The sequence below is a fragment of the Aulonocara sp. 'chitande type north' Nkhata Bay genome, linkage group LG14 (genome assembly GCF_057382095.1).
Source record: "Aulonocara sp. 'chitande type north' Nkhata Bay isolate Kocher_YH1m ecotype deep benthic linkage group LG14, A_spYH_male_GT1.1, whole genome shotgun sequence".
NCBI lineage: Eukaryota > Metazoa > Chordata > Actinopteri > Cichliformes > Cichlidae > Aulonocara > Aulonocara sp. 'chitande type north' Nkhata Bay.
Genome location: NC_141357.1, coordinates 1 through 23,884, shown reverse-complemented (window position 1 = coordinate 23,884; position 23,884 = coordinate 1). Strand labels below are relative to the sequence as shown.

General features: G+C 40.7%; 2 protein-coding genes and 2 pseudogenes across 3 annotated transcripts; 1 reads left to right on the top strand and 3 right to left on the bottom strand.

Annotated features, from left to right (window-relative positions):
• The first annotated feature begins 17 nt into the window (after nt 1–17).
• Nucleotides 18–16,106, top strand: LOC147313789 (protein broad-minded-like). Its single transcript, XM_086260465.1, has 7 exons — nt 18–63; nt 4,207–4,294; nt 5,708–5,826; nt 7,100–7,219; nt 7,477–7,565; nt 14,654–14,730; nt 14,941–16,106. Exons 2-7 carry the CDS (start codon nt 4,240–4,242, stop codon nt 14,946–14,948), a joined length of 468 nt encoding a protein of 155 aa, XP_086116591.1. The 5' UTR covers nt 18–63; nt 4,207–4,239; the 3' UTR covers nt 14,949–16,106.
• LOC147313791 (spastin pseudogene) lies at nt 909–3,231 on the bottom strand (annotated as a pseudogene).
• Nucleotides 8,413–10,731, bottom strand: LOC147313790 (spastin pseudogene; annotated as a pseudogene).
• A 779-nt stretch (nt 16,107–16,885) lies between the features above and the next one.
• LOC147313788 (uncharacterized) lies at nt 16,886–23,833 on the bottom strand. Of its 2 annotated transcripts, XM_086260462.1 has the most exons (3): nt 23,254–23,833; nt 19,706–19,846; nt 16,886–19,563 (listed from the first exon to the last, which is right to left on the bottom strand). In XM_086260462.1, the coding sequence occupies exon 3, from the start codon at nt 19,516–19,518 to the stop codon at nt 18,733–18,735; it is 786 nt and encodes a 261-aa protein (XP_086116588.1). In that variant the 5' UTR covers nt 19,519–19,563; nt 19,706–19,846; nt 23,254–23,833; the 3' UTR covers nt 16,886–18,732. The 2 variants fall into 2 exon arrangements, with proteins under 2 accessions (XP_086116588.1, XP_086116589.1); XM_086260463.1 differs by lacking the exon at nt 23,254–23,833 and having other exon boundaries at nt 19,706–20,240.
• Between the last annotated feature and the right edge of the window lie 51 nt (nt 23,834–23,884).

Below are 23,884 nucleotides of genomic sequence, written 5' to 3'. Positions count from 1 at the left end.
GAATTCGGATGGGAAGATTCATTCTCTCTTCCACTACGAAGAGAGTCACACATTCGGCCTAAGGTGGGATTCATTATTTTTTTCATATTACTTAACATCAGTGGGGAAGTAGACGATATCAGATTATCACCTGGTGACTGCACACACACTTCAGCCTCTGGCAATAGGAGACTGGCATGGTGACGTAATCGGCCTTAAAATGCGGCCTTTAAGGCTGCAGACCCTGAATTGGGATACAGCCTCTGAATCGCTGCATCTTGTAGCTGTGTCGTCTTAAATTGGTCATGTGATTTTGACGCGCCGGCGCGTCCGGCAACCCCAGAGGTTTAACTTAATATTTAAGTGTCTCTTGGTTTTAGACTAGTTGTTTAGTCTAATTTGATGTTTTAAACCAGAAAAGGAAGAAGAGGGCTTAGAATTACAGGTAAGAACCTCAGTGGTATGTGATAAACTGTAAATGTAAAGCTTACAGGTCAGTCCTCATGTTTTTAAATCAGATTTTGAGTCTGTACATGGCACATTATGCTTTTGCATGTTGTGAAATGTGCTGCAAAACAAACTGAGGTAAACTAACTGGTTTACTGTGATGGATTTAAAGTGCGTGTGACTGGTGCGCAGTGGCTGTGGTGCTCACGGTCAGAGTTCAGTCACAAAGAGGGTAACAGAGATGAATTTAAAGTTAAGGTGATGGTGCTTAGATTCATTCACAGACTGAAACCTTCACACCAACTTTATCCTGTGTCTCTTAGTTTTAGACTAGTTGTTTAGTCTATTTTGATGTTTTAAACCATATCACAGGGTTTTTACTTCACCATTTACGGGGTTTTAACAAGCAAACAAAAGACAGATCGTGATGTTTGAAAATGTTTTGGAAATATTCTTTAAAGATTAGATGTAAAATACGCAGAGGATAAATTCAATTGGTTTATTAGTTTATTACATAAGTTGAAAAAAAGTTAAACAAGTAAATAAAGAAACAACGTAAAAGAAAAGTAAACAAAACAAATCGGTAAATAAAGGAAAATGGTAATAAGAAGGGGAAAAAAAAGAAAAGAGAAAACCCCAACAATCCCCTCTGAGCAAGCACTAGGCGACAGTGGGGAAGAAAAACTGCCTTTAAACGGGCAGAAACTTCCGGCAGAACCAGGCTCACGAGGGGCAGTCAACTGCCGGGACTGGTTGGGGTGAAAAAAGATGAAGGAGAGAGGGAAGAAGTGTTAGGAGAGAAGGGGAGAGGAGAGGTGAAAATTAAGATGGAACAGAGGTGGAGGGAGACGAGGTGACGTCAGCAGTAGAAAAAATAGAAAGAGTAGAAAAAGCAGGAGTGTCCCTCCTCCAGAAGAAGCGGAAACGTTTTTTCTTCTTTTCCATGAGCTTTTCCACGACCACTTTTTTCTCTAGGATGAGGGTTCTCAACTGATCGGTTGTTTCTTCAACTTCCTTCTCAAGTTTCTGGCATCTTTGCTCCATTTCTTTTAATAGATTGCACTTGTCTGTATTTTGCTGTTGTTTTTCCTTGTGCATCTTTTCTAACTGCTCATTTCTTCTTGTGATTTCTTGAAGCTTACGCTGCAGGTCTTCATTTATTTTCTCTTGTTGCTGCTTTTGTGCAAGCATTTCAGCGTTTTCACACTTCAAGTTGTCTGAGTTCAACAACATCTCATTAATGACCTCTGAGTGTTTTTTCGCCATTTCATTGATCCTACGCTGCATCTTTGAACATCGTTTTTCCAATACTTCTCCTTCCAGTTCAGGTGTTCTGTCCTTCATTGTATTAATTTGTTCAGTTGTAGATTTCTTCTCTCCAAGTCCTGGAGAATACGTTTTTTTTCTTTTTCCTGTTGCTCTTTCTCTTGAAGAAGCTCTTTATTTTTGCACTCTGTTTCATCCAGCCTGACTGGATTTGGATTTATTGAAGAAGGACCACCAAAATCTTTGTTCTATTTGGTGTACATGTTAAGAGTTGCTGGACTAACAGTTGGTTTGATTTGCTTCAGAGAATCCTCAAAGTCTTTTATCTTAATGTTGCGCACCTCAGCAGCAGCTATAACACGGACTTGTTCTGGTGCCAACTCTCTTATTGGGCCAAGTGCAGCATCTTTGGCTAATGCTGTCAAATCGCTCCCTGAATATCCTTCAGTCACTTTTGCAAGACAGGACAGTTCGTCTTGGCTCAGTGGACTCCCGTGCGTTCCCAAAAGATTTTTCAGCAGCGTAAATCTTGTCTTCTCATCGGGTAAGGTCACATATACTCTTTTTGCAAAGCGCCTTAATATTGCTTCATCGAGCTCCTGGGGCCTGTTCGTTGCTCCCATTACAAGTACTCTGTCATCCTTTCCTGACTGCAACCCGTCAAACTCAATGAGGAACTCAGTTTTTAAACGGCGAGAGGCGTCGTGCTCCCCCTCCCTCCTTTGACAGAGCAAGCCGTCCACTTCATCGATGAAGATTACTGAGGGCTGTCTCTCTCTTGCAACTGCAAAGAGTGCTCGTACGAGCTTCTCGCCTTCTCCCACATATTTGGAGGTCAAACTAGCAGCACTGATGTTGAAGAATGTTGCATTAGACTCTGCAGCAACTGCTTTGGCGAGCATGGTCTTCCCATTTCCTGGTGGGCCAAATAAAAGCAAGCCACGTGCAGGAGCTCTCAGACCAGTAAAGAGATCAGGTCTTAAGGCAGGAAGGATGACAATTTCTTGAAGTGCTTGCTTTGCCAGATCCTGCCCTGCGATGTCATCAAATGACACAGTCGCTCCACTGTATACAATTTCATTTGTAATTAAGCTGACCAGTTTACTGTCCACATTCTTTTTCATATCCCTCTTCGGGGGCTGTTTCACAGCTGCCGGTCTTCCATTCTGAGTTTTTCCCACCCGAGCGGTTTTCTTTGCATCAGTTATTCTTAATGGAGGTCTTACAGAAGTGGAGGGTCTGATGGTGGTGGAAACACCTGCGGGTTGACTTTTAGGAACTGACTTTGGCTTACTTGCAATTGTTTTGGTCGACATTTCTCTTGCGCGACTTCCCCCCTGTTCACAGTCATAACACGGTAAACTAGTCATAAACGAAAACGTTTAGGCTATTTATCGCATTTAAAGGTCTTTCTTTGGGACAACGTCACAGAACACAGAAACGTCACAGGGCTTTGGAGCGTGATGTTACAGAGGTTTACAAATACTTTCAAATATAGCTCTGGTCGAACGTTTGAAGGCTGCGAACAAACTGACTAAAACTTGCTGCTCCTGACCCCTATTTATAGAAAAACTTCAAAGGCTCAAAGGCATGTGCTTGTGACATCATCACATGTCCTTGTGACATCATCACATGTCCTTGTGACATCATCACTCTTCATGAATCAGATTGTCACATGACATTTTAGAATGGGGATGTTTTTTTTTAAACCGTTTTCAAATTTAACCCTCTGTGGTCCAGGGTATAATTGGCCGTTCTTGACTATTTTTGATTTTACCTCTATATTTCACCTTTAAAATATGTTTTTCTTGCCTTATTTGGCACCATTATTTTCAGCACAACCTCAAATATCTGAAATTTGAGTTATTGTTTTCATTTTGGTATACTATATTAGCACAGTTGATCTAAATTAATAACACAATAAATTGTGTGTGCATCTCCTGTTTTGTCATGGTTGTATGTCCCGGTTCGTGACAGGCTGCATGAGCTCATCTGGTGGGAGTGTAGTACTGTAGTATTTCAGGCATAAAAACGTGGTTTTCACAGACCTTGTCACAGGGTCTGAGTCTAAGATTCAAATTGTAAACACACAAACACTCAGGCTTGCTGCAAACCTTAGCTGATCCCCCGTGGGCTTAATTTACTGCCATTGTTTACGCACCATTGTAATTGCTTCTCTAGTTTGGCATTACACTTTAATTATGGAATGTAATTATATTTTGTCTATTTTTAGTTGTGGCATTGTGTTGTAATTAATGAAGGGCCTGCACACTCCAATATCAATTTACAATTTAAATTCTCCACAGCATGTTTAACTACATTATGTTGTGCCTTTCCAGAATCCCAGATTTACTTACACATCTCCCTTTATGATACATTAGTACTACATTTGACCTAAACCTTTTCCATCCTTTTTCCAAACTCTCATTCATTTTTTACCTGATAACCAAAAACTGTGATAGTGAAAGGCTGAAATATTTCTAGGGGTATGAGATTTCTGTGTGTTTTCTGTAGGTGAGCAGCTGCGAGAAGTTTGGCTACGGGGTGATGGTGACACAGGTGGCAGCAACTGCTCCGGGAGTTGTGGCTCTGCACAGTTCAGGTACTATTGCAGTTATTTGGACACAACAAACACTTGTCAGCTGTGATGCTTAAGGCTTATATTATAAGTTGTTGTTGTTGTTTTTGTGTTGTCGGTATAAAGGAGACTTAAGGCAGCTTAGGGAGAAATGTATTTGTCAAACCGTTTTTGTTTGGGTAAGAAAGAGTAAGAAGAGGCGTTCTTTTTTGATAAATGGATTCACATATCAGTTGTATACTGATACTAGGTTTATCCATATGCAAAAGGCTCCAGGAAATACCGTACTCTTGTCAAAAGAGGTCAAAAAATGAAGCTAGTGAACAAATATTTTAATCCTGCATTCTTTCTATTGGCTAGAAGGGGCGACTCAACTGGTTATGGGAAAAGAAGTCTGATTACTTATCAGCCCTTCGCTTATAACAGCACCGCTGCGTTCTGAAACCTATTCTCTCCTATGACTTTACCCACGCAAGAACAGTTCCCTGCTGTGTTGAGCAGCGCTGGCTGTGGAGCACTCATGTGTTCCATGATGTGACATATGTTTGTGCCATCGATAAAAAGGCAGACTGACAGAAAGAAGGATGACCTCAAAAAGTGATATAGTCCAGACAGAGCTTACAAATGATGGGCCATTTGCTAAACCTGCAGCACACACTGCTTTCTATGTGAAAGAACCATTCTGTGAGAAAAACTCTACTGCTCATTTGATCTATGACCTCTGAAAAACAGTTCATGATTTCCATTACTATTCAATTATAAAAAAAAAAAAAGTACATTCCCTGGGTTATACAGCACTGATATGCAAAGCTTAATTGTATATCTGTAACTCTAGAACTGCAGTATTTATAGTTTTCTTAGTTTAATATTTCAATTTCATATTCTTCTTCTAAGTATAAAATCCCTTTTGTTATATTTGTCTCGTTAATTTAACTGAAATACACTGAAAATTGCTCACAAATTAAGGTTTATGTGTCAATACAAATGCAGGTTTTATTGCTGGGAGCTTCCCGTGATGCACTGACTATTTCTTCTTCCATGACACTAATGTTTTGTCTTTGCTTCATCATTTATGTACTGTACTGTATCCCCAGTTTTCCAGCGAGGGCTGCGTACATTTTGATTGCATTAACGTTTTTATCCAGCCTTTATGTGCAAGCTTGAGCTGCAAAATTCAAATGTAGTTACTGACAGGCCAAAGTGCAACAGGGAAGAGATTAAATGGGATCAAAGGGAGTGGCATTATAAATTCCTTCCTTCCTGAGATTCAAATCCTCCAATCAAAACGGTGCCAGCAATGCAAAGACAGATTTCTTTAAAAGATTGCACACAATAACAAAGTCAGTCGTTTATTTATTAAAGCACTGTTAATAATTTTAGTTGCTGCTATTTCAAATAAATGTTTGGTACAACAAATTTCTCCGTGTTCTGTCTCAGGCTTTATTCGGGCCCTGGTACTAGAGCTATGGTCTGTTCTTGAGTGCAGCAGTGACGACATCAGAGTGGTCCGTCCCAAACCAACTCCCATTGACCCCACAGATAGGAGTTGCATTAAGGTATTGTATGTATGTGCGTGCGTGTGTGTGTGAGAGAGAGAGGGAGAAGGAGAAACTTCCTGGAGCCCACAATGCCCCAATTTTTAGATATCTACATAATAGTACAGACACAGATCTCTTAGAAGTTTTGCTTTTCCATCATGTTTTTAGCTCACTGGTTACAAAGGTGTTTAAATTGATTAAAATTAAATTGATTCCAATTATTATTAACCCAGGACTCAGAATAGTGGTCCATGTGTTGCTGTGATACCAGCAGCCATGTAGAAAATTCACTTGTGAATATTCATATTTAAGAAACTGGCAATAGTGATTTTGTTAACAAGAAAGGCTTTTTGCTGATTGGTTTATGGGTGTCTGGGCAAATAAGCCTTACTTTCATAAGACTGCATTTTTAGTTATGTTTTTGGCAGAATTTCTCTCAGGAAAGCTTCAACAAGCTCCAGCGTGAGCCTGTCTGTGTGTGTCTGATGCTTGGCCTCTGACAGCAGCCAAGTCATCTCTCTCAGAGAGACTAGCCAAGTGAATACGGACAGCCAGTGATGTGTAAACTGTGTCCTGCCACAGGCGACTTTAAAGTCTGCCTTATCAGTGGGTTATACATATATGCTGAGGTCAAAGGAAAACTAAATATACACACACCAGCACTTTGGTGAATTAACTCGAGTCTTTGCTTTAATCTGTGCTAAGTACAGTAGGAGGTTTGGTAGTACATATGAAGATAAGTTCACACATGCACAGAAACATCAGAAGACACATGAAAGTATAGATATTTCTATTTTAGAAAAAAAAATCCATCGTATCTTGTTTTTTTCTTTACGTTTCTTTGAAGCTGTTTAATATAATCTAAGTTGTAGCTCGTTTGTGCAAGTGTCTCTCTTTTTTTCCTTTGATGCTTTTGATGATATGTTTTCCCTGTTCTACCAGACCCAGTGAAAAATGCAGGGAGCTTTCCTGTAGTTTAATATTCTTCAGGCTGCAATAGGTTTCTGCTCAACCACTCTGCTCAGAATATATGTCTTATTCAGTTTTGAGAGTGTGGTAAACCATGTTTTATCTTTGCAATCATAAATTCTTTTTACATTTTGTTTTGCTTTGAATACTACAGATATTATTTGTCATATTATCGGTAGTGTTTGTAGTTGAATAGTGTTATATTATTATTATGTGTTAGGATTTGATCAATCCATGACGTGCACAAATGCATTCACAATGGTCTTTAAAAGCAAATACATTTTTTCTCTCTAACAGCTGCTGTATTTACTTTCCTCTTCAGTCCTTCCTGTACTTGGTCAACCTCCTCTCCTCTTCCCAGTCGGTGTGGCAACTGCTGGGCCGACAGTCTTTGGCCAACAAAAGCGAATACACCCTGAGGGAGATGCCAACCTCCATACCTGTAAGTGTTTTTCTTCTTCTTCTTTTCCACACACTGCAGTTTTTTTTTGTCATCCATCTGAGGGCATGTTTGCACTTTTTATTTGGCCTCCAAACACCACCCACCCATTTGTTTTACTTCAAACGCATTCAAATAAACCCTCTCACACTGAGACTGATATACGTTCTCCACCTTACCCATTGTAAATTTCCACACAGTTTTCGTTTTGCACCCTATCCGGTGCATTCTTGTTCAAAGCCTCTCATTTTACTCCACAGGATTTGATTGACAGACTGATTGCCGTGAATTCGGATGGGAAGATTCATTCTCTCTTCCACTACGAAGAGAGTCACACATTCGGCCTAAGGTGGGATTCATTATTTTTTTCATATTACTTAACATCAGTGGGGAAGTAGACGATATCAGATTATCACCTGGTGACTGCACACACACTTCAGCCTCTGGCAATAGGAGACTGGCATGGTGACGTAATCGGCCTTAAAATGCGGCCTTTAAGGCTGCAGACCCTGAATTGGGATACAGCCTCTGAATCGCTGCATCTTGTAGCTGTGTCGTCTTAAATTGGTCATGTGATTTTGACGCGCCGGCGCGTCCGGCAACCCCAGAGGTTTAACTTAATATTTAAGTGTCTCTTGGTTTTAGACTAGTTGTTTAGTCTAATTTGATGTTTTAAACCAGAAAAGGAAGAAGAGGGCTTAGAATTACAGGTAAGAACTGCTCAGTGGTATGTGATAAACTGTAAATGTAAAGCTTACAGGTCAGTCCTCATGTTTTTAAATCAGATTTTGAGTCTGTACATGGCACATTATGCTTTTGCATGTTGTGAAATGTGCTGCAAAACAAACTGAGGTAAACTAACTGGTTTACTGTGATGGATTTAAAGTGTGTGTGACTGGTGCGCAGTGGCTGTGGTGCTCACGGTCAGAGTTCAGTCACAAAGAGGGTAACAGAGATGAATTTAAAGTTAAGGTGATGGTGCTTAGATTCATTCACAGACTGAAACCTTCACACCAACTTTATCCTGTGTCTCTTAGTTTTAGACTAGTTGTTTAGTCTATTTTGATGTTTTAAACCATATCACAGGGTTTTTACTTCACCATTTACGGGGTTTTAACAAGCAAACAAAAGACAGATCGTGATGTTTGAAAATGTTTTGGAAATATTCTTTAAAGATTAGATGTAAAATACGCAGAGGATAAATTCAATTGGTTTATTAGTTTATTACATAAGTTGAAAAAAAGTTAAACAAGTAAATAAAGAAACAACGTAAAAGAAAAGTAAACAAAACAAATCGGTAAATAAAGGAAAATGGTAATAAGAAGGGGAAAAAAAAGAAAAGAGAAAACCCCAACAATCCCCTCTGAGCAAGCACTAGGCGACAGTGGGGAAGAAAAACTGCCTTTAAACGGGCAGAAACTTCCGGCAGAACCAGGCTCACGAGGGGCAGTCAACTGCCGGGACTGGTTGGGGTGAAAAAAGATGAAGGAGAGAGGGAAGAAGTGTTAGGAGAGAAGGGGAGAGGAGAGGTGAAAATTAAGATGGAACAGAGGTGGAGGGAGACGAGGTGACGTCAGCAGTAGAAAAAATAGAAAGAGTAGAAAAAGCAGGAGTGTCCCTCCTCCAGAAGAAGCGGAAACGTTTTTTCTTCTTTTCCATGAGCTTTTCCACGACCACTTTTTTCTCTAGGATGAGGGTTCTCAACTGATCGGTTGTTTCTTCAACTTCCTTCTCAAGTTTCTGGCATCTTTGCTCCATTTCTTTTAATAGATTGCACTTGTCTGTATTTTGCTGTTGTTTTTCCTTGTGCATCTTTTCTAACTGCTCATTTCTTCTTGTGATTTCTTGAAGCTTACGCTGCAGGTCTTCATTTATTTTCTCTTGTTGCTGCTTTTGTGCAAGCATTTCAGCGTTTTCACACTTCAAGTTGTCTGAGTTCAACAACATCTCATTAATGACCTCTGAGTGTTTTTTCGCCATTTCATTGATCCTACGCTGCATCTTTGAACATCGTTTTTCCAATACTTCTCCTTCCAGTTCAGGTGTTCTGTCCTTCATTGTATTAATTTGTTCAGTTGTAGATTTCTTCTCTCCAAGTCCTGGAGAATACGTTTTTTTTCTTTTTCCTGTTGCTCTTTCTCTTGAAGAAGCTCTTTATTTTTGCACTCTGTTTCATCCAGCCTGACTGGATTTGGATTTATTGAAGAAGGACCACCAAAATCTTTGTTCTATTTGGTGTACATGTTAAGAGTTGCTGGACTAACAGTTGGTTTGATTTGCTTCAGAGAATCCTCAAAGTCTTTCATCTTAATGTTGCGCACCTCAGCAGCAGCTATAACACGGACTTGTTCTGGTGCCAACTCTCTTATTGGGCCAAGTGCAGCATCTTTGGCTAATGCTGTCAAATCGCTCCCTGAATATCCTTCAGTCACTTTTGCAAGACAGGACAGTTCGTCTTGGCTCAGTGGACTCCCGTGCGTTCCCAAAAGATTTTTCAGCAGCGTAAATCTTGTCTTCTCATCGGGTAAGGTCACATATACTCTTTTTGCAAAGCGCCTTAATATTGCTTCATCGAGCTCCTGGGGCCTGTTCGTTGCTCCCATTACAAGTACTCTGTCATCCTTTCCTGACTGCAACCCGTCAAACTCAATGAGGAACTCAGTTTTTAAACGGCGAGAGGCGTCGTGCTCCCCCTCCCTCCTTTGACAGAGCAAGCCGTCCACTTCATCGATGAAGATTACTGAGGGCTGTCTCTCTCTTGCAACTGCAAAGAGTGCTCGTACGAGCTTCTCGCCTTCTCCCACATATTTGGAGGTCAAACTAGCAGCACTGATGTTGAAGAATGTTGCATTAGACTCTGCAGCAACTGCTTTGGCGAGCATGGTCTTCCCATTTCCTGGTGGGCCAAATAAAAGCAAGCCACGTGCAGGAGCTCTCAGACCAGTAAAGAGATCAGGTCTTAAGGCAGGAAGGATGACAATTTCTTGAAGTGCTTGCTTTGCCAGATCCTGCCCTGCGATGTCATCAAATGACACAGTCGCTCCACTGTATACAATTTCATTTGTAATTAAGCTGACCAGTTTACTGTCCACATTCTTTTTCATATCCCTCTTCGGGGGCTGTTTCACAGCTGCCGGTCTTCCATTCTGAGTTTTTCCCACCCGAGCGGTTTTCTTTGCATCAGTTATTCTTAATGGAGGTCTTACAGAAGTGGAGGGTCTGATGGTGGTGGAAACACCTGCGGGTTGACTTTTAGGAACTGACTTTGGCTTACTTGCAATTGTTTTGGTCGACATTTCTCTTGCGCGACTTCCCCCCTGTTCACAGTCATAACACGGTAAACTAGTCATAAACGAAAACGTTTAGGCTATTTATCGCATTTAAAGGTCTTTCTTTGGGACAACGTCACAGAACACAGAAACGTCACAGGGCTTTGGAGCGTGATGTTACAGAGGTTTACAAATACTTTCAAATATAGCTCTGGTCGAACGTTTGAAGGCTGCGAACAAACTGACTAAAACTTGCTGCTCCTGACCCCTATTTATAGAAAAACTTCAAAGGCTCAAAGGCATGTGCTTGTGACATCATCACATGTCCTTGTGACATCATCACTCTTCATGAATCAGATTGTCACATGACATTTTAGAATGGGGATGTTTTTTTTTAAACCGTTTTCAAATTTAACCCTCTGTGGTCCAGGGTATAATTGGCCGTTCTTGACTATTTTTGATTTTACCTCTATATTTCACCTTTAAAATATGTTTTTCTTGCCTTATTTGGCACCATTATTTTCAGCACAACCTCAAATATCTGAAATTTGAGTTATTGTTTTCATTTTGGTATACTATATTAGCACAGTTGATCTAAATTAATAACACAATAAATTGTGTGTGCATCTCCTGTTTTGTCATGGTTGTATGTCCCGGTTCGTGACAGGCTGCATGAGCTCATCTGGTGGGAGTGTAGTACTGTAGTATTTCAGGCATAAAAACGTGGTTTTCACAGACCTTGTCACAGGGTCTGAGTCTAAGATTTTTTTTTCACATTCTGTCTCTCACAGTTGAAGTGTACCTCTGGTGCAAATTACTGACCTCTGTCATCATTTTAGGTGGGGGAACTTGCACAATCGGTGGTTGACTAAATACTTTTTTGCCCCACTGTACCTATGAAAATATACTCACTGTATATATATATAATCAAAGCATTTCTTTAGCAAAGTGCACATACTAGCCCTTTTTAAGTTCATTGACATATGTGCACTCAAACAGGCCCAATGAGATTGAGGGTTATACCCCAATTATTTGTGTTAGGTTTGTAAGCTTTTCCAAATGAATACAGAAAATCAGCAAAACCACCATAAAGAAAGCTTATTTAAATAAAGCTGATATTGGGAGAACAAAGCCCAAGGGGTGGAAAATGAGTAAAAAACCTGTGAAGCAGAGAATAACATGAGGGACTGTTGCAGAGCGCATGAGTGAAACAAGCTCACAGATGAGCTGACAAAGATTGGCAGAAATCACTTTAGAGCAGCCGGGTAATAAGGAACAGGTGAACATAGAGTGGAGCAGATAATTACGAGCAAAAACCCAAACAAATACTTTCAGACAATCCTAAAGCTCTTATTTAGTTGCATAGAGCCATGTGTGAACATTTTGTCTTTACATTTTGCTTCCAAGGAACCGAACTGTCTTTTAATTCTGTAATTTATTTCACGTTCTTCAGGCTTTCTGAAGCTCCTTCAAATTTTTCTTTGGACATCATTTTATTATAATTTTCAGTGCAGTCCTTTATTTGTTTGTTCCTATGAATCATTCACACATAATAAAGGCACCTAACTCAAGGGACAAATTCGTTACTGGCACATTACCAGCAGCTTGTCACAAATACACAATTTGTTTCCTGCACAAAAAATGACAACGATAACACACCAGCAAGGTGATTACCAAAGAGCTATTAGCCAAAAACTTGACATATGTCAAGAAACTAAACAAGTAGAGGACAAAAGAACTGGCAGCTTAAATAAAAACATCTACAGCAGACGAACAGAATTTGAAAGTTGTGTCCTTAAGAAATAACACAAAACTGACACACAACCTGAGAGATGCATCTGGCATCTTATGTTTGCAAGTTTCAGTAAACTGCTGCATCTATTTCCCATTTTCCTAGCAAAATACAAAGACATGATGGCTTATTAGCTCATCCTATCCTAAATAACCACTAATGTATGCCAACTATTGTCACTGCTACACTATCAAAAGCTGAAAACAAACATAAAAAACATACAAATTCATCACCACAACAACACAGTTGATAAATAAAGAAATACAGAAGCACACATGCAAATAGAGAGATGACATAAAAGTTCTCACTCAGCTCCCTGCGGTGCTGTTTTAAGCTCCAACTCACTCTAAACAACACCAACGGGGGTCTACTGCTTCCTGAGCATCAACGACCGCGCCACCTTTTTAAGATAAGATAAGATAAGATAAGATAAGATAAGATAAGATAAGATAAGATAAGATAAGATAAGATAAGATAACCTTTATTAGTCCCACACGTGGGAAATTTGTTTTGTCACAGCAGGAAGAGGACAGTGCAAAGGTTATTCACTAGTTTCAGTTTTATAATAATATAAAACTTAATTATATAATTATATTCAGGTTACATGACACTTATTGTATAAGATAATTATTTCTGGGATGCTGAATGACAATTTGATGTGTATTTTGTTGCTTTCAGTAGAAATCCTGCTGATGACTCAGTGGATTTTAGATGGAAATTCTGTGTTTCACTCACTATAAACCATCTTCTAATCAGAGGGCGAAAAAGCCACTCTTCTTATTTGGTATTAGCTGAAGAAAATATTTAATCTATACTGACCGTCATCGCTGTTGTCGTCCACCAGGATGACCTCCTTGAGCAAGTGTGTGATTGACAGCTGAGTGGACTGAGCGCAGGATCACCGACAGAGCCTCGTTGACGAAGATGAAGATGAGGGAGATTTGGGGAAGGTCTCTTGAGTAGCTGACCTTTCTACATCTGTAGAAAGACACGACACAACACCTGTAAACTACTTGCATTAAGTAATACGAGGTGCCAGTGGAGCACTAGAGTGATGGTTTGGGAAAAGTAGTCTACAAAGTTATACAATTAAAAAGACAATCATGATTTTGTATTGATGAGCCCATTTACCATGATTTCTAACATTTCTGATCAATTGAATGTTGTATTAAATAACAAGGAATATGCCTTTCTTTTTAAAAAATGAGGACATTTCTCAGTGAACCTTAATTTTTGAGTGCTCGCATATTTAATTTTGAATTTGTAAAAAAGACTAAACTACCTCCATAGAGCTGCTGACGTCTTGTTCAATGGGGCTGAAAGGCAGAGCAAGTGCTGCTTCCTGTTCAACTATAATCACAAGGATTTATTTTCCACATTGGCCTTTTAACTGCATGTGCTGTTTCAGATAGAAACCCTATTTTAAACTTGTTTTGTTTAAACAGCTCTAATGAAGCGGAAAGCGGCAGGGTGAGGCTTTGGCTCTAAGTTTAGCACATGTGGGAAAGGAAGGGGCTTCTTTTATTGTCTCCTTTTCACGTCTTTTTTTCTTTTATCGATTATCTTATTTCCTCTGTGAAATAATAGCTAATTAGAAGTTATTCTATAACAAATCCAGTGTTTTCAATTCACGAGGTTGGAGAACACTTTTTTAGGGTTTTTGGCAGGAAACCATTAGAAAACAGAAGGCAACATTAACAAGATTAACCACGAAGAACTGGGACATTTGTCACCTTTTTTCTCCTTCTGATACAATATTGCAAAAGTCTTGAGGCATCCTCATTTCGTTATATTCTGCTGGGAAAATGGGAAATAGGCAGAGCAATTCACTGAAACGTGCAAACATAAATGGAAATACAGTACATAAGGCAAAAATGTACTTGAAAGTCAATATTTGGTATGGCCACCTTTACTATCGAACATAGCCTGGACTCTCTCTTTCCGGAACACACTGCTTTAATAAATGTTGAGGTCTGGGCTCTGGGGAGGCCAATCCATGACTGATCTAGGTATACGTTTATTGTATTCACCGTGTGTTTGGGATCATTGTCGTAATGAATAAAAATATGCCTTTTCCAACTAGATGCTTTTCAGCTGGGACTGCATGATTAATGAAAATCTTAATATCTGGTTCATATTTCCATCAGCTTTCTCAAGATTCCCAACACCACTGGCAGAGCCTTCATCGTGTTTTACAGATGGATGTAAACACCCTCTGTTGGAGTCATATCAACAATTATTTGAACCAAAAATGTCAAATATGAATTCATAATGCTGTAAGACCTGTTGCCACTGATATAGTCCAGTTCTCGTGTAATTTACCATACCTCAGCCTTTTCTCCCTGTTTCTCTTCACTAAAAATGGCTTCCTGACAGCCTTCCACTGAGACCGTTTCTGATGAGGCTTCAGCAAACAGCAGATGGATCCATTAAAGGGCCAGTGCATCTCTCAGGTACTTCAAGTCTTTGCTTTTCTTTATATTTTTCTACATCTTAAGGACATGATTTCCAGATACAGTTCATCTGCTGTACAGAGTTATTTAGTCCTGCTACTTTTCCGGTTTCCTCAATTTTTTTAAGGACTCACAGCACGCCAGATTTTTGGGAACCACCTAGTTGGTTCAAAATGTTATTTTTACCTATCAGATTTTGTTATCTTTTAGATTCTTAAAGTGCTATGCTGTGGTGTGCTGGGGGAGCAGCACAGCAAAGAAGGACTCATCCAGGCTGGAAAAACTGATCAGGAAGGCTAGCTCTGTGGTCGGCATGAAGCTGGACACCCTGGTGACAGTGGCAGAGAAAAGGACACTAAAGAAACTGATGGACATTATGGACAATGCCAGGCATCCTCTGCACACGGCCATTAACAACCAGAAGAGTCTGTTCAGTGACAGGTTGCTTCTCCCCAAGACAAGAACTAACAGACTTAAAAACTCCTTTGTCCCACACGCCATCAGACTGTTTAACTCCTCTCTGGAGGGGAGAGGGAGGGGAAACAGGAGGACAAAGGAGGGGGGAACAACTAAGCTGTAGTGCCTCTTCACCTCACTGTGCAATACCTTTTGTGCAATACTTTTGTAAATAGTCAACAGTGCAATAGACCTCAATACTCGATACTTTGGGAGCCATAAACATCATTAGACCAGTGCACATATTGGTAAATGGACTGGTTCTTATATAGCGCTTTTCTACTCTTCTGAGCACTCAAAGCGCTTTACACAACTTGTGCATTCACCCATTCACACCCATTCGCACAAGCACATTGTTCTAGGTGCTTTCTAAGTAACATTCACACACATTCATACTCCGATGGATGCATCGGAGAGCAATTTGGGGTTAATATCTTGCCCAAGGATATTTGGCATGCAGACTGGGGGAAGCCAGGAATCGAACCACCAATCTTCCGATCAGCAGATGACCTGCTCTACCGCCTGAGCTACAGCCACCCCCTTATTGTCTCTATTGTGCTCTGTCTTGGTTGTTGAGTTGACTAATGTGGAAATAAAATTTATCCAGCAGTAAACCTGAGTTTGCGGTGAGGGAAGCATCTTGTACAGTACAGCACTTTCCAGCAGGAACTTCGATAGAATGTAAAATAAAACATTTTGTGTATTTTAAAATGACATTCAGTGTGTTTTTGTTGTTGCTGCACTAATCAACCACTTACTACTAACTGCAATGGTAGTTTATTGGATTGGAAAGTGTGGCGATGCTCGCCACCTGGTCTCCCTTCTTGCTTGTTGGTGTGGGCAGGTCTCATTTGTAGGTGCTGAAGAGCTGCTGTGGCTCATTTCCATCAGTGGCACTGGCAATACCTGGGCTCATTCTGTCAGTGAGGTAGTTGAAAAACCCCAGTTGGGTAAAGCGTTTGGGGGTTTTTGTTAACAGACATGCTTATCTATTTAGTTGGTGTTATTTTTTTCAGCTAAATTTTTTAGTGCAATTAGCACTTTCAGCATCAATCCATAGCAATGTGTTGTATTTTTCACATTGTCTGTGTGTAAAATACATATGTAAGCATAGATTACACAAAGGATCCTGCACGCCAAGCTGGATACAAATAGAAATCCCTGGAAACAATTCTTTCTGCGCTTAAGAGCAGCTTCCTATTGCAACGCTGGAGGATTTGTCACCATTACTGGATACGCTGCAGAAGCACAGCAAAGCAGTGACTGTGTGGAGTCGAAAACTATTACACCAACTACACTACACAGTCACCCACATTACCCCAATCACTGGCGTGTTTACACAACAGAGACGCTGAGTCTTTGTTACGGGCGCCAGCCACTGTGGCCTCGTTGTGTGGACACAGAGAGACCTTGCTGTGACTCGCGTCTTCCCTGCTGTGGATTTCTGGAAACCGCGCTTAAAGAAAGCACAAGACTTCTTTCGTAAAATGTGCCTTCCTGAACTTGTTGGGAAATACTTCTCGAAACAACGTGCTGCTCTAAATAGCCTGTAATGTTTCATGTTGTGGTTAAAGATTGATGACAGCTGTGTGGTGCGATGTAAATAGTTTGCATTTCATTTTTATGTGATTGCTGTGTACATGTGAATAGATCTATAATAAAGAAAAACAAACAAATATACTATTCTTTTTTGTTTTATTAAAACAACTTCACACAAAGTACAACTATTTACAATGTACAGTACATCCAAAAGAACAGCTTTAAGAATACTCAACAGGAGCAAGTGTCATTTGGCCCTGGTTTGACAACAACACTGGGGCACATATTAACAAAAACACAGCAAACCTTAACGATCTTATCAAGAAGTGTTGTGTCTTCAGCCTCACATGATAAGAGTAATCAGACTGTGTGTAACATTTTGAACTTGTTGCGCAAACTACCTATTACTCGCTCAACATGAATTCTCAGGTGGGCAATTGCTCTCGTTTGTTCAACGTCCCTTGCATCAAGTTGACAGTAGCCTTTTGTGAAAGCTGGAATCTTGACCTCCGCACACATCATTCCTACAGCATCTCTGATGTCAAAGCCTCTGTCAGCCAATACTACGTCCCCTGGTAACAGCTTTTGAAGAATGCCACATCTCTCTATGATGTGTTTATCTGATGCACGACTAGGGCTGGGCCATATTATACCATTCACGGTAATACCGGTATAATGTTAGGCAACGATAGGAAAATGAAATATCGCGATAGAATGGGAGTAAAACGCGCATGCGCAGTGCCTTTGTTTTCATACGCACATGGCCGATTGTTGAGTGAAACAGATGAACCAGAATTGGTTTGTAAAAATGGTGCAACTTCCGTGATGTGGAACTGGTTTGGTGTTTGTCTGTCAGATACACGACAAAGCACATTTTTTTGCAGAACATGCAAGCGGTCGTCGTTATTGTCGTATTTGTCGGACTAAGATGCTCTTAAATCTGGGAGTAATCTGGGTCCTAAACTCCGTATGCTTCAGGTCAAACAACACTGCAGCATCACTGAGAGTTAAAAACTGTCTAAATTCTTTCATCTTTAGTAAAACGATCAGCATTGCTGCTTTACCAGGTGTAACTATAAAGTTTAACTTCCATGAAAACAAAAAGTTATTACATTTAATGGAGTTAGAAGTTAGCAGGAAGCTAGCGGAAGTTAGCTCGCTAGTTTCGCTAGTTACCTAAGCATGATATAGCATGTTCTGACTGAGAGATTTCTGAAAAAAATCAAACGTACAGCTCTGCTATCACTTCCAACATAAATGAAGACAGGAAACTAAACAGCAGTGACGTTTGTAGGGTTACTGAAGTTGGGCTAGCTGGTATATAATGATGTGCTACGTGATCGCTAGCGACACAGCTATGTTAGCATAACATAAACAGTGAAGCTGGAGGACGAACACTAACACTTTTCCACTTATAAAAGTTAACGTGAAGGTTCTTCATGGTTAGAGACAAATGCAATCGCATGGCAGGATGCTGTAAACGGACCAAACTTCAGTCAGGAGAACAACTGAGATAATCTATCCACAATACCAGGTTAGTCATTAATATACTGCAACAACATGGGAATAGAGCAGCTGCCAGAGAATTCAACATTAATGAATCAATGGTACAGAAGTGGAGGAAGCAAGAAGAATGAGTTTAATAAAGTTTGATTTATCTGACTGCTTTGTTTCGCTTAATGTGCCTTATAATCCCGTGCACCTTATGGTCCGAAAAATGCGTACTGCACACTGCAGTTTAATGTTGCAAAGCACCTCTTTTTAACTTCAGTGGATATTATACATGGTTATGCTCAGGATATGTCAGCCCATTTCTACTGGAAATGCCTTTTGGTTAAACTTTCAGCAAGGAATTTGCATTTGCACTGTTACATTTTTATAAAGCTTTAATGTACATAAAAACCAGCTTCTTGTTTAAGTGAAAATAAATGGAAGGTTGTCTTTTTGCGCTAGTAATGTTGTGGAGTTGTATTTTGTCTCGCATCAATTATATCGTCGGTTATATCGTTATCGCAAATTTTCAAATATATATCGTGATAAATATTTTTGGCCATATCGCCCTGCTCTATGCACGACCCCCCATCCCCTGGAAATGAAAGAAATAGCTCCATGGGGTGTAATCCCGATGAGGTATTTTATGGTCTGTGTACCCTTGTAATGAGAGTATGTTTGTGCGCGTGCCTTTAAATTAGATGGTCTTTCTGTTCGAATCTCAAAACAGTCAACAATGATTGCTACTCGTTTTCCAAAAGTTTCAGTAAACTGTGGAGGCATTGTCGCCTGCAGACAGTGCCTCTCAGGCCAGTGCACCAGTGCTCCTAAGTGGGCATACAAAACATCAATGGTATCGGTGAAGACAGAAGACAGTGTTTTGTGCGACACATGGAATAGATGACAAAGATGCTGGACTGGAAGATCAAGTCTCAGACGCATTAGTGTGAGTAAGAGCATTTGGAAACCTGTCAGTTTCTTCGGTATTGGCAGGAAATCTTTGACAGTGTTGAAGAGGGACATTAAGACAGCATAACAATATAGTCCAGTGTAATATCTTACTTTTTCGGTATCGTCCTTTAAGAAAGTTTCATTCAGCTCTGTCTTTTGCAACTGTGCTCGAAGCAGTCTGTTCTCCTCCAACAGCCGGTTTATTTCTGCTCTGCCCTGTTGACTGCACACACAGTCCTTCGTCTGCCCTTCAGCTTCCGTGACGCTGTCACTCCCATCACCACTGTCCACATTTGCAGCTGGTACGTCAACCTCCACTTGTCCAACACAACTGCTGTCCACTGCCTCCATGACATGGTTGTTGTTCTTCTGTCAGACCTTCATCGATCATCAAGCCTGTAAGATAAAAAATAGTGCATAGACTTAAGGTTAATGTACACCAATATTCCAATGACAGGTGTGTGATTCATCTTTAAGTTATGTGCGGATTAGTGTACCATAAGAGCAATTTAGTATGTTTTCAGAGGGGGGTGTTTACCTGCAATGGGTGCTCTTTTTCGCTTCCGTTGCATACGCCTTGCGTGCCGGTCCGAGTCTGACACAGGTTTGTCGTCGTGCCCCATGTGCAGTGTTGGTGCCCAGTCTGGATTTGTTACATCCATTTCATATGCTGGTTTGCCTGCAATAATGCCAAATCAAAAGCTACTCAGTCGACATGACGTGGTTCTGCAGCATCACACATTAGCATGTTTTATCTCATTATCTATGACCGCAGCGCATTGAAAAAAAAACCCACTAAAAGCCTTTTGGTTTGGTCCTTTTACAGCATCCTGCCATGCGATTACATTTGTTCCTGACCACCGAGAACACTCACGTTAACTTTTATCGAGTGGAAAAAAAGTTAGCGTGTTTATATTGTGCTAACATAGCTGTGTTACTAGCGGTCACGTAGCACATCATTATATACCAGCTAGCCCAACTTCAGTAACCCTACAAATCAATCAATCAAGCTTTATTTATAAAGCACTTTTCATACAGAAAAAATGTAGCACAAAGTGCTTTACATAGTTAAAAGCAGCCCACCCCACCCTCCAACTCACTCCCCACACTCTCAATACACATATATCCCCCCACCCCCACCCACACACACACATACACACACGCGCACACTTAAAGAGTAAAAATTGGGCTGGGCTCGCATGAGCCAAGTGAGGAAACATTATAACAGAGAGCCGTCTGCACCGGGAGCCGGTCACAGACCGCAGCCTCCGGGCTGGGCACACAGCCGGAGGGAGGCCAAGGAGCCCCCCAACCAGGCTGAGAGGACCCCAGAGACCAGCAGCCACGGTCAATAACAGCCCCGGTGCAGAGAGCGCCCTCCGAGGAAACACTGGAGATATGACGCAATACGATATATACAGGGTAAAATGATAAAATAAATAAGAACAGGATACAATATAAATATAAATATAAATAGAGTAAGAAGATTAAAAAATGAATAAGAATAAAATCAAAAAATATTAGGTAAATCCTAAATTAATAATAGAATAACAGGATAGAATAAATAAGCATAAAAAATAAATAAACGCTAAGTAAAAGCTAAATTAAAAAGGTGGGTCTTGAGCCTGTTCTTAAAAACATGTACGTTCTCTGCGGCCCTGAGCTCCTCCGGCAGGCTGTTCCACAGACGAGGACCATACCACTGAAAAGCTGCCTCTCCGTGAGTATGTGTCCTGACTTTAGGGACAATCAAAAGGCCAGTACCAGAGGACCTCAGGGTCCGCGAGGGTTCGTATGGTAAAAGCAGATCTGAGAGATAAGAAGGCCCAAGACCATTAAGACATTTAAAAACCAATAAAAGAACTTTAAAATCGATCCTGAAACACACGGGGAGCCAATGCAGCGATTCTAAAACCGGTGTAATGTGGGCCCGCCCTCTGGTCTTCGTCAGCACACGAGCTGCCGAGTTTTGCAAGAGTTGTAAAGTTGAAATATTCTTCTTAGGAAGACCAGAGAGCAGGGCATTACAGTAATCAATGCGACTGGCAATAAAAGCATGCATCAGCATCTCCGTGTTGGCCCGAGAGAGAATAGGGCGGACTCTGGCTATATTTTTTAGATGATAAAATCCAATTTTGGTTACATGTTTAACATGTGGGATAAAACCAAGCTCAGAGTCAAAAATAACACCCAGGTTTTTCACTTGTAGCGAAGGACATAGTGAAAATGCCTCTAATTTAGACAAGAGTTTCTCTCTCTGAGCTTCAGGACCGACAATTAAAACTTCAGTTTTGTCCTGGTTAAGCTGTAAAAAGTTTTCTGCCATCCAAGATCTTATATCCAAGATACAGTTAAAAAGGGCATCCATTGGTCTGGTGTCATCAGGAGACACGGAGATGTACAGCTGCGTGTCATCAGCGTAACTGTGGAAGTTCACTCCATGCCTCCTGATGACACTGCCGAGAGGCAACATATACAAATTAAAAAGTACAGGGCCTAGAACCGACCCTTGAGGCACACCACATGTCATTTTATGGATCTTAGAGGAGCATGTATCCATACTCACCATAAAAGATCTGTCAGAGAGATAGGAAGTGAACCAGTTGTGTACAGCACCAGAGAGGCCCACCATGTGTTTTAGTCTGTTTAAAAGAATAGCGTGGTCTACTGTATCAAAGGCTGCGCTTAGATCCAGCAGCACCAGGACTGAGAGCTTTTGGGCGTCCCAGTTACATCTAAGATCATTTAAAACCTTTAGGAGAGCCGTCTCTGTGCTGTGGTTCACCCTAAATCCAGACTGGAATATCTCCAGGATCTGTCTATCATTGAGAAAATCAGTAATCTGAGTAAAAACAAGTTTTTCTAAGACTTTACTTAAAAATGGTAAGTTGGATACAGGTCTGTAGTTATTAAAATCATTACAATCCAAATTGCTCTTCTTCAGAAGGGGCCTCACCACCGCCGTTTTAAAGGCAGCAGGGAAGACACCCAACTGAAGAGAGCAATTCATCATGTATAAAAGCTCAGCCTCAAAAAATCCATAAAGTGTTTTAAAGAGTGAAGAGGGGATTGGATCTAAAAGACATGTGGTGGGTCTCACTGTGGAGAAAACCTTCTGAAAGTTCTCAGCATTAACCAGGACAAAGCTGTCCAGTGTCTCCTCAGGTACAATCGAGCCCTCAGATGTGTTTACAATCATATCGCGATTAGATAAAATATCAGATCTGATGGCGCTGATCTTTCCCCTGAAGTGGTCTGCAAACTGCTCACAGAGCGAGTCTGTGGGGGTTCTTTGGGAGCTGTTAAAATCAGGGTTAAATAAATGATCTATGGTGGAAAAGAGGACCTTGGGATTATTTTTGTTAATACTGATTATTTTGGCGAAGTATGAATTTCTTGACTTCCTTAATGTATTATTGTACATTTTAAATTGCTCGGAAAATATTTGATGGTTGATATTATTTTTATTTTTCCTCCATCTCCTTTCTGCTGCCCTGCAATTTCTTTTGAGTTTTTTGACTTCTTCGTTTCTCCAGGGTGATGCATGTTTTACGTTAATCTTTTTGGTGGTGAGTGGAGCAACGGAGTCAAGGCTTTTCTTCAGTTTGCTGTTAAAATAACTAAAAATCAAATCGCAGGGTGCAGGTAAAATCACAGGGGGGCATTTGACTAAAACCCTGGTAAAATTTGCAGCCACTGTCACTGCTGTTTAGTTTTCTGTCTTCATTTATGTTGGAAGTGATAAGAAAGCTGTACGTTTTAATTTGTTTCCAAAACCCCGCAGTCAGGACATGCTATATTGTATTTAGATAGAAGCTAGCGAGCTAACTTGCTGCTAACTTCTAACTCATATGTCATAAATTCCATTGTCATGGATGCCTGGATGTTTAACTCAGTTGTTACACCTGGTAGAGCAGAACGCTGATAATTTTATTAAAGATGAAAGACTTAAGACAGTGTTTTAACTCTCAGTAATGCCACAGTGATCATTTGATATATGGACCTGCAGCAGAGTTTAGGCCCAGACACGGCTAGTGACGTCAGACTCAACAATCGGATAGTGATATGAATTACTTTAGAACTCACCGGAGAGAAAATGCCGCGAGCAAACCAACAAAAAGCTGGGGATTGCACGGAACTCGATATCCGCTCGTCTCACCGCTGCAATCCATGCCTGGCGTCTTTGTTTGGTGATATCGGATACATGGGATCCCTCACGTTGCCGCCAGGATGGAAAACGATTAAAAGATTAATCCAGTTTCTTGCCTTCACGATCGTGAGATCTAACATTGCAACCGACTACACACGTACCACCATAGCTGAAGCTGTATCCTTTGTCTGGCCTACTGTGATGGCGGCAGGGGGCGCATTCTAAAATGTCATGTGACAATCTGATTCATGAAGAGTGATGATGTCACAAGGACATGTGATGATGTCACAAGGACATGTGATGATGTCACAAGCACATGCCTTTGAGCCTTTTCTATAAATAGGGGTCAGGAGCAGCAAGTTTTAGTCAGTTTGTTCGCAGCCTTCAAACGTTCGACCAGAGCTATATTTGAAAGTATTTGTAAACCTCTTCAGAGTCACTGTGCACAGGATTAAAAATGTATCCACGAAAATGCCAACAAAGAATAAACAATCTTGCTGCCTCTCCTTCGAGGTCTGGCCAGCCACTCACTTCAAGAGGGAAGCCTGATATGACACGATCCATTGG

What these genes read in the sequence shown, in the direction of transcription:
- LOC147313789 (XM_086260465.1), top strand. Translation starts at nt 4,240, where the DNA reads ATGGTGACACAGGTGGCAGCAACTGCTCCGGGAGTTGTGGCTCTGCAC. An exon ending in TGTGGCTCTGCACAGTTCAG is followed by an intron (nt 4,295 to 5,707) that starts GTACTATTGCAG and finishes GTTCTGTCTCAG; the next exon opens with GCTTTATTCGGGCCCTGGTA. An exon ending in AGTCACACATTCGGCCTAAG is followed by an intron (nt 7,566 to 14,653) that starts GTGGGATTCATT and finishes GCTTCCTGACAG; the next exon opens with CCTTCCACTGAGACCGTTTC.
- LOC147313788 (XM_086260462.1), bottom strand. Translation starts at nt 19,518, where the DNA reads ATGGAGGCAGTGGACAGCAGTTGTGTTGGACAAGTGGAGGTTGACGTA.